General features: G+C 33.0%; 1 protein-coding gene across 7 annotated transcripts in view; it reads right to left on the bottom strand.

The window, feature by feature from the left end:
- Positions 1–10,362, bottom strand: part of TMEM161B (transmembrane protein 161B) — a 72,748-nt gene that overhangs the window by 4,918 nt on the left and 57,468 nt on the right. For 5 of the 7 annotated variants that reach the window (XM_086697201.1, XM_086697225.1, XM_086697243.1 and 2 more), the window contains 6 exons: positions 7,673–7,824; positions 7,089–7,149; positions 6,460–6,600; positions 3,656–3,769; positions 1,435–1,609; positions 271–367 (listed from right to left, as the gene is read on the bottom strand). In XM_086697201.1, the coding sequence (XP_086553327.1) occupies positions 271–367; positions 1,435–1,609; positions 3,656–3,769; positions 6,460–6,600; positions 7,089–7,149; positions 7,673–7,824 (740 nt within the window). The remainder of the gene's footprint in view (positions 1–270; positions 368–1,434; positions 1,610–3,655; positions 3,770–6,459; positions 6,601–7,088; positions 7,150–7,672; positions 7,825–10,362) is intronic. The other 2 variants (XM_086697218.1, XM_086697249.1) reach the window with 2 other exon arrangements.

Genomic DNA, 10,362 nt, shown 5'->3' with positions numbered 1-10,362 from the left:
TTCGAGTTTCTCAGTAAATTTTGGAATTAACCTTCAGCAAACAATTCTTACAAACAAATAGAGCATAATACTATAAAACTATATGGACTTGAGTTTTCAAATCCAAGATGATGAATCAACTTCTACAGCTCAAAGTTTTCCATATTTCTTCTTAAAACTTTTACAGAAAACAATTTTAAGAGGCCTATTTCTTTGTAGGTAACAAAAAGCATTATTAATTATAGGCAGAAAGGAAACCGACACCCTTTCTCGTCACCAGGGCATGCCTACCTAGTGTTTTCAAAAGCAGAGTCGTGTGAAGCAGCATTACCAGAGGGGCCACGTACTGCAGTGCAATGACACAAAGGTAATAGAAGACTCGAGCCACCTGCAAACAACAACATCCTTAAGTGTCTAATACGGTGAATGTGTTATGGGTGAATTTAACTTTCATGTAATTATCAAAATGAATTGCTTAAGAGATAAGTAATTCCATCTTGGGAAGGAAGCTAAATGCTAATAAGTCTACACTTCATTATAAATGCCCCCAAATGGACTTCAGAAAGGCTTAGTTTGAAAATGAGTTTTTTAAAATGTGAAAATATTAAAATAAATTCCTTAAAAATAGTTCTTCTTAAGCGATTAATATAAATTGGAGAAAATAATCACTTAAATTCAAATGGCATATTCAGTTACATTTCAAATATAAAATAAAATGCTAAAATCTCTAGACAGACACCAAAAACATCAAATAAAAATAACATGCCGAGTCATTAACCCCTCATAAATAAAAACATTAAATCCCCATTCTATATGAACATATTCAACTAAAATTTGAGGTACAACTATAGAGAGTGTGAAAATTTGTACAGTAAAACAAAAGAAAAGTGTTTGAATCTTGATAAATGTCCCTGACTATGAAAGAAGAGTGAAAAATAGGGGACCCAACATCAAAATTCTAAAAAAGACAAGATCAGGTTATATAGATCCAGTTAACTATAATGGTGCATGGATTCCTAGCACTTTCCTTCTCTGGAATTCACATTAAGTTAAATGTTTACATTTCATGTTCAAATACTTGGAAGAATGTTAAATGGAATTAATTTAGTCACTAAAACTAGTGTTTCCTACCTCGCAAGTCTTAAAGGCTAGACATAATATATTGTAGTATTTTCCAAATCAATTGGGGTCCCATTTAGCAATAGTAGACATACTATAGCTTTGCAACCCAAACTGTATGATACTTAAAGTACTAAGGCAGGAAGAGGACTTGAGATTCTTTCTTCACTTCGCCCCACAATCAGATTGAGGTCTCTTAATATGTATCAATTTAGGATTATACCATTTATTTTCGTTAAGAGTATGATGGGATGAAATTACTATTAAAGGAAATCAAAGGCTTTGTTTTCTTACAGTGTTTGTTATTTTTCATTGTGACTAGAGTATGAAACTTACCATTTTCTGTAGCTCGACTGTACTTATTCGCCCTGCTTCTTTCTTCATCTGATCCACACATTTCTGGGCTAAGTTTAAGTAAGCTTGCAGGTGACTGCGCATCATGGCCAACCGCAAAGCACACAGCAGGATTATTAGCCAGAGTCGCAAAGTATCAAATGTAGCTTCTGTCATTCTACAGGTCAAAAAGTTGATATGGTGCTCTCAAAAACCAAAATATGTTAGCATCTAGTTAAATATGTCAATTTTCACCATATAAAACACAGGATATCTATACGTAGCTACAGTTGGAGATATAAAACAAAAGTATCCCACTATACTACAGCCTTACTATAGAATACTTTGACTTGCACAATAGAACTAGACAGATAAATGGATCATGAAAGTAAAGTAGTAACATATATCTACAAGAAAAAAGCAGAAAGTACATGGGATCCTCTTCTCTGTCTACCCTTGTCTGTGAAAAACAATTGGTTGTGAAATGAAGAGAAGGAGTGCTCTTAAACTGGAGAGTTTAAGAAAAAAGGAAACTATAGGAGACTACATGTGGAACTACCAAGTCAACAACCCATGCCTAGAGTTTTGTCTGATTATACAGATATTTCAATATGACCTCTCTGCTGAGCTCCTGACTGGGATCATTGGAAAACCAGTAATTCTGATATATTATGAAGAAATCAGATGGCTCAGAATCCTCTCTATCAAGTCATTTAACCTATGTGCTCAAGCTGGCTCAGCTGTGAGCAATTCCTCAAGACTAAGATGAGGGTTCCAGGTGAGAAGATGTACCCTTATGATGCTTTTTCAGAGGATTTTAGAAAGAAGAGATAACTTCTGATGTCCTTTTGTGGTTTAATGTTTTTAAAAGACCATGGTTTCTGCTTTGATAAAAGGTAACACTGTGAGTAATTGGAAAGTAACACCTAGACCATGCTCAGCATCTCTTTTAATCTCTAGCACATATCAGGTGCTTAATATAGGACAGTGAACTATGTGAAATTACTTTTTAAAAACTTTGTGAATCTTTCAAGTTAAAACTGCCATTAAGACTTACTTGTATGGGGGGAAAACATTACAACTTCAAAAGATATTTCCCTAGTTCATTAACTCTTAAAAAAAAAAAAAAAAACCATCATGGTCATCACTGATTGAGTACTCCAAGACAAATATGTACCAGGATATAAAAGAAATACATTAATATAAAATGTATACTGTGTAGTCAATGACTAGTCAAGGTTTTCCACTTTAATTCTGGTGAGGCAGAGCAGTAAAGGAAACATTTATTAAGCACTTACTTCCAGCTGGTTGCATTACATGTATTCTTTCATTTAATTCCAATGACAACTTTGTGAGGTAGATACTATTATCTTCATTTTCCAGATGGGAAAACAGAGGCTCAGTGAAGTTAAATAATCTCCCTCAAGTGACAGTTTCAGTGAAGATCACAACTGGGGTTTGAACCAGCTTTGTCTGATTCTTTCTATTACTCTAACATGGTTCCACAAGGTTAATGAGTTAATATATCAAATGCAGTTATTAGCACCTTTTAATAAATTGTTTCTATGTTTCCTTACTGTTTAGTTTTGTTAAAAGGGGAAATATAACCTAATATTAGTTAATAATGTTAAGGCATTATTTTTAAAATTTGATAGGTATAATGATAATATTACGTCGGAAAATGCCCTTATTTCTTAGAGGTGCATACTAAAGCTCTTAGGGATAAAAATATTAGACTTCTAATTCACTTGAAAAACTACTGCATCAAAAAACAAACCAAAAAAAGGGGAAGCAAATATGGAAAATATCAACAACTCTTATAATGGCTGAACATGAGTTTCCATTTGTACTACTCATTATTTCCTCCATAATGTTCACAATTAAGGGGGGAAAAAAAAGAACTGCAGAAAGTATCTTAAAAACAGGCCCCAAACCAGAAAAATGTCAGGTAACAACTAGACATGATGTGAGGAAGCAGAAAAACTTACAAGTGTGCAAGACAATATTGGTGTGGATTAATAATTGTTCACATTCATAAAAAGGTTAAATGATGATTTGCCAGTAGCTTCAGTTTTAGAACACATCTTTTAGCATTTCTATTTATGTTTTAAAAGTACAGTGTCCTAATATTATCATTAAAAAACTTAAATACAGGAAATACCATTTTGAAAAAGTTATGATTCAATAAGGAAACAAAAAATAGCCACCAAATACCCATACTTACAAAGGGACACTTTCTTTACCCAGTGGTGGGTTCATAATGTAGTCTTTGGTGATTGGTTTAACCCAGAGCAGAACCATAAATAAAGGAGCCAAGAAGTTGATATGAAGTAATGTTCTGAAAGTATGTAAGAAAAAAACATAAAAATCCAGGAATAAAATACACTAATAAACTACAGGAACTTGGAACTTAAAAAATGAGGTAGAAACTTATTTTCAGTATTCTGTAATAAGGTATTACTGACATCATTATTTTTTTTTATCCTTATTACAGGACACTGATCTGAGCCCCTGCAAAACTACCTCATTATCTGAATTTTTCAGATGAGAACATTTAGATTCAGGAAAGCTAAGTGACTTGCTCATGGGACTATCACAGGTTAAAGGCAGACCTAGCACTAAAATCAAAATCTGTTCAGTTCTGTTCTAGTGTTCTTTAACAATCTCCCACGATATCCCTGATTTAATACACAGGTACTTAAATGATTCCCTAACTTTCCACAGTCAACGAATCCAATGGATTTTCAGTATACAGGCATCATCTTTTGATACTTTTTCAGTGCAGCTAAAACAAAGTGCCTCCTTACTATGTATAAGAAAGAAACAGTGTTAGCAAGGTCCAAATACTAGCAGGCATAGGGCACATGGAACCTACTGCAACAACTTACACATAAGGAAACTTTCAAAATGCAATGATCATGCATAATGTTTGAATAAGACTATTAAAATCATGATTCAAATATTTTTATTTCCTCATGACATATTATGAACATGCCTGAAATTAATTTCCCTATCCTGTATGTACCAAGGAAATTTACATTACTCCAGAAAACCAAAATACCTGATACACTAAAAGGTTTTAGGTCTGAATTATAATTCATTGTTAATTAATGTTCTAAGTTTGTATCCCACAAAGGCAGATGACTACTAAAGACAGTTCTTATTTTAGAAAAAGACAAATTCTTCTGCTTTATTACCATACATTGCTTCATGATTAACCACAGTGAAGGGCTTAACTGGACAGTTTTAAATACATACATGCAACATTTTAAAATCATCACTACAATGCAAATGACAGTGACCTGTGTGAGGAAACAGGCCTGGGTCAGAAACCCATGAAAACCTGACCGAAAAAGGTGGAACTCTGGTTCTAAGCTCTGGCATGAAAACACATACTAGTGCCTGGTGGTGGGGGTGAGGAGAATGCCGCGCTTTGTGCCAGTCCTGCTATTCTCACAACAGAACAAGCTTGCCCACACTCCTGTATCATGGCAGAGTGCTAAAACACGATTGGGGGCTGCAATGAACTGAAAATAAAGCTCCCAACCCCAAAGGGAAAATTTTTTTAAAAAGAAGCTACATTTTACTGAAAAGGAAACGAAGATAGGCTCCCTCCCAAACCTAAACTACCACCAAATGCTTTAAATGTTTTTATAAAGTGATTCTTTCATCCCCCAGCCTGGGTAAACCACCGGGTGCGGGGGAAGAAAGCAGCAGTATTAGGTATGCAGTGTTGCTAGGGAACACTCTAGTATCAAGGAGCAGCCCACAGCGGTTTCAGTAGCTGGTGAAGGGCTCCCCTCCACCCACCCTTTCAGCTTATTTAAATCCTAACACTGGGGTTAGTGGACTGAAGTGTGTGTGCAGAGAGGAGGGGGAGAACCAGGTTTTGTTTTAAAAGAAGCCATTAGAGAGATGGATGGATGTTGGGAGAAAAGCAGGATGTAGCCAAGAGCATGCTGAGTAAAAAGGAAGGGAAAAAAGAGGGAGGAAGAAGTGGTTACTGGGAAGTGAGAATAAGTAAACACACACATAGAGCATATGCCGAAAAATAGAGGTAAGGAGAAAACCAAAAAGACTGCAAAATTAAAATAAAGGAAAATGACATACGTAAGAGAGATAATGTGAAAAGACTAGAGAAACAATTTCATTAAATACAGGGTTTTAAAGAACAGAAATGTTGGGAAAAATGATCACTCAGAGAAACTCAAAGATTATATACACAAATATCAAAATGGAATATTCTCAACTTGGGCTTCTACTGCAAAACATGAAGACAAGACGGAAATTTGGTCTGGATATGAATTCAGAGAGATATAAACCTGTCGTTCTGCCAAGGTGTCTAACAGTCAACAAAAAACATCTGTAACAACCACAAAGAATATGGTAAATGGGTTTTGAACTATATGTGGAGATTCAAATATTATTTCTCCATTTGAGAACTAAAATAGGATTTGGAAGTTAAAAGCAATCTATGATATTTAACACTGTACAGTATCAGCAATCTCCAAATAAAATAATGTATTATTTTAACAAGGGTCTCATAAACAGATCAATAATTAAAAAAGAAAAAACAAAACTTATTTCTTATGTACAAAGTTTTAACTTTCAAAACAATAAAAACATTTTAAGTAAAAAATTATTTGCATAAAATTATTTACATAAAATTTAAATATTTTAATTAAAATGTTCTGATTAAAGAAAATTTCCACAGATCCTTAGTTCAATTATAGGGAGTATTTCATAAACACTGACTTCTGACTTAAAAAGAACTAACAGAAGTACTGACATTTCCATTTTAACAAGTGAAAAGGAAATTGAGTAAATGATACATGTTTTTAAACATAGGACTTAAAATTTAGAAGTGAATAAAAGAAACCTGCTTCTAGAAGAGGAAGTAGTATGACATCAAACGGTTATTTATTAATTTTTAATACAATAATTTATTATTTCATTACAATAATATACCTTCATTAAGATGGAAAACATATATTTATCTGCATGTGCTTATGTACATTTTCCGCTTACTGTGTAATTTTTTCTGTTGCCAAATTCAGGGCATCCAGATGCATTTGAGCCAGTCGTAATCCAGGAAATGTCAAAAAAGCCCCAATGAGTGAACAGAAAATAGCCAGGAAAAATTTGAAGGTAAGTTTTGAAACAGGACCCCTATAAATAAAAAAATAAAAATAAATTAAAAAAGTAAGAAGTTCTCTAAGTTAACTTTCTAGGAATTGCCTTTCTTCTAATCCATTAATTTACAAACCACAATAACTAATAAAAACTAAGTAAACTTTTACAAAAAGAGTTCTCTTACTCAATTATAATGAGCCATATTTGGGTGAACTATAAACTAAATCAGGCCTCTCTACCCACATTGGTAACAACCCAACCAATAAATTCAACATAGAATTTGATATACAACTCAGTATAAAGTTATTTAAGGAATTAAACCAAATAAGAATACAAACAAGAATTCTATGAAACATACTAACTTTATACACATGTAAAAATTACGAGCAAGGATATTTCTAAAAGGGACAATCTACTTAAAAAGAAATCCTCACAGATTAAAAACAAAAAGCCACAAAATGCTGTTGTACAAAAAAATGGAAAAATTAAAATTTAAGTGATACTTAGTATTTTTAAAAACTTACTGAGATTCTAAACCTTGCTTTTCAAGAAACTGCATCGCACTATCTGAAAAATTTGTAAACCCTGCAGGGAGAGAAAAAAAAAATTTCTTAATACAGAATCTTTCTTTGGACATAAAATGTTAGAAAACAGAACATCTTAAATGTTGAAGTGACTAGCTTAGCTCTTTCATGTGCTAATTAGTATGCCATAATGCAATAAAATTTGGTTATTAGCAGGAACAGTCTTTGAAAACATCCCTTTGATATTTGTACATTCCATAAGTGTGCATAAAATTTGCATTAAAATTTGCATCTTTATCTATGTGAGTAAACTTTAGCACTGTAGAAACTTACTTAACTGTAAGGAAAAAAGGGGGAAGGGGTGCATTTTTGAAAAAAGGTAACAAAAAATTCAGCTAAAACAACTACAAAAAAGGAAGACCTTATTTAAGAATAATAAAAGTTAATTATTTAGGACATGACAGAATAAACACCTCAACCCTAATTTTAAAAAATGTATCAGATATAAAAATTAAATAATGAAGTAAAAAATATTAACATTTGATAAAGCAAAATTGATTTTTAAAGTAATTTGAAATGATTACCTGTTTCGAGTCCAAATTCCAGATAGTTTTCTGTTACAATCAAGACTGCCATTGCTTTCACAAAGAAAAAAAATCCAAAAGTAACACAGACTGATCTTTCACCACCATCTTCGACTTTAAAATAGTGTGTAGTTAATGAAAATAGAACTTTGCTGCAGAAGGAAAAGTTCAGGAAAAACCACAAGTAACTTTGTGGGGAGTTAAATACAACCATCTTTACAGGATTTGAACTCCAGTAAAATCTGACTACAACATTTATTTTAATTCCACAACATCATTATCTACAAGGTACCCTTTGGAAGGAAGTGACAAAGTAATGAAAATCTGATTAGTCTTCCAGGAAATAGGACATAAAAACAAGCAAATTTTAGCAAAGCTTATAACATTTTTAAATTAATGAAAAGTGCATACACACATTAAACTGTGTAACTAGGGAAAAAATCTATTTCTATTTTATCTGACTCAAATTTTACTGGGAGAGTATTACAACAGTTTTATGAAATAGGTTCCCAGTGACATGAAACACCAAGGTAGAGGTTATTTTAGGGAGCTATCTTTTATTGGGCATGTTTTTCAAGTAATTTAGAATTAAACACACAAACACACATCAAAGAAATCTGCAAACCATCCAATAATTCAAAATTTGAGAATTACTAATAGCCACTGGTAAACTGTGTTATCTGGGATCATCATTTCACAGTACCATTAAACAAAAAACTCCAGAGAAAATAAATTCTAGTTGAGCATTCGAAAACAGCCAAAGGTTCAACATGCTCACCTATCAAAAAAAAATTAAAATGGTTTAATCTTATACAAAAATATTAAAGAGATTATTTTATCTGAGCCCTTCCCACAACCAACTGACCAAACCAGTGGATGATCCAAAGCTAGAACCCAGGTTTCCATTATATCAAATTGTTCTCCTTGAAAGCATAAACCTGCCAAACAAAATAATAAAGTGCTTGGCAAAAAAAAAAAAAAAAAAAAAAAAAAAAAAAATCTAGAAAAGCAACTTTTACATCAACTATGTGTCAAGCATGACAAATAGTAACAGCTGTAACCTAGTATTTATAAGTGCTAGGCCTTACCAATTAACTCATTTCACTCTCACCTTAACCAACTATTACCATTACTTTATATATTTAAAATTTTACTGGCACAAAAGGGTTAAGTAACTTGCCCAAGATCACACAGCTAAATTAGAGGAAGCAGGGATTTAAATCTAGGTGATCTGAATCCAGGGAGTATTCACTTAACTTATTATACTGCCTCTTCTAAACTGTAAATAGCACCTAAGTTATATGGTAGTTGAGTAGTACCACTTGAAACCTTCTAAAAATAGAGGTGCCATGCATGATAGATGTGAATAGTTCAAAACATTCTCATAATCAGAAGAATCCTTCTTCATGAAAAGTTAAGAAAGGGTAAGAACTCTCTTCCATGTTTCTTAAAAAGGTAGTCCTTTCTGCCCTATTTAAAAATGGTTAATATACTTATTACCCATTCTCTATTTCTTTTGGATATTCCCTAGGATACTGGGTATAAATGGAGCATCACAGCTACACTAGTTAAGGTCACTTATCATAAAGTAAGACAATTTAAAGTAATAAAGATAGATGACTCTTTGGCCTTTTTCAAAAGGATTCTTATCCCTTGTTCATTTCAGTAGTTAGAATGCCAAGAAAAATGTCTGGCATATAGTAGGTACTCAAACAATTAGTGAATGAATTTTGCCATAGAAATAATGTTTTTACAAGGTAGTTTAGGTAAGCTGAAATAGTAATGAGTCTATGCTTTCAGGGTAAAATAGATTTTTTGAAGAATGGTATCAAAAACAACACTGTTTCCCCGGAATAATATACTCAAAGTAAAAAACAACGCAGAAAAAGTTTTAGTCTGGGGCACTTGGGTGACTCAGTCAGTTGAGCATCCGACTTCAACTCAGGTCAAGATCTTGCAGTTCATGAATTCGAGCCCCATGTTGGGTTCTGTGCTGATAGCTCATAGCCTGGAGCCTGCTTCTCCCTCTGCCCCTCCCCCACTCTCTCTTCCTCTCTCTAAAATAAACATTAAAAACTTAAGTTTTAATCTAACAATCTGTTTTTTTCATTGGTAATAACAACAATATAAATTATTTACCACCCATGGTTACGAATTTAAAGGATTGCCTGGGTTTTATAAAGACTATGACTTTGTTTTCCTAAGGCTTATTTAGCTTATAGTTCCCCCTTTAAAATGTCAAAAAAAAAAAAAAAAAAAAAAAAGTACAGGGGCTCAGCCAGTCCCCCAGAACAGTGTGTGGGTATTTTGTTAACATCCTTTACTAAGCTCATTTTTTCAGTATCATCCCGTTCCTGCCTTTCACTGCTCTCATCTTGGTTATTTGCACCATAGCTCATCTCTCTTTCACACAAATCTGTCTTTTTCTTAAATGCCATGATGCCAGATAAATACTTCTGTGATCTATTTTCCTAATCACGTATTAGTATTAGTGTTCTTTTCTTTGAAAAAAATATAGTTTTGTATGCTACTTTATAGATCAAATGAATGTTCATGGGCTAATATTACAGGTGGAGATGCCACTTATAGCATTATTTCTCTAGAAAAATATTTTATTTCTAAGCATTTTTTTAATAAATTTTTAAAAATGCTTATTTTGAAAGGAGAGAGAGGGAGAGGGTGGGGAGGAC

This window comes from Puma concolor, chromosome A1 (genome assembly GCF_028749965.1).
Source record: "Puma concolor isolate L17-30 chromosome A1, mPumCon1.1.hap2, whole genome shotgun sequence".
NCBI lineage: Eukaryota > Metazoa > Chordata > Mammalia > Carnivora > Felidae > Puma > Puma concolor.
This window is presented reverse-complemented; position numbering and strand designations above follow the sequence as displayed.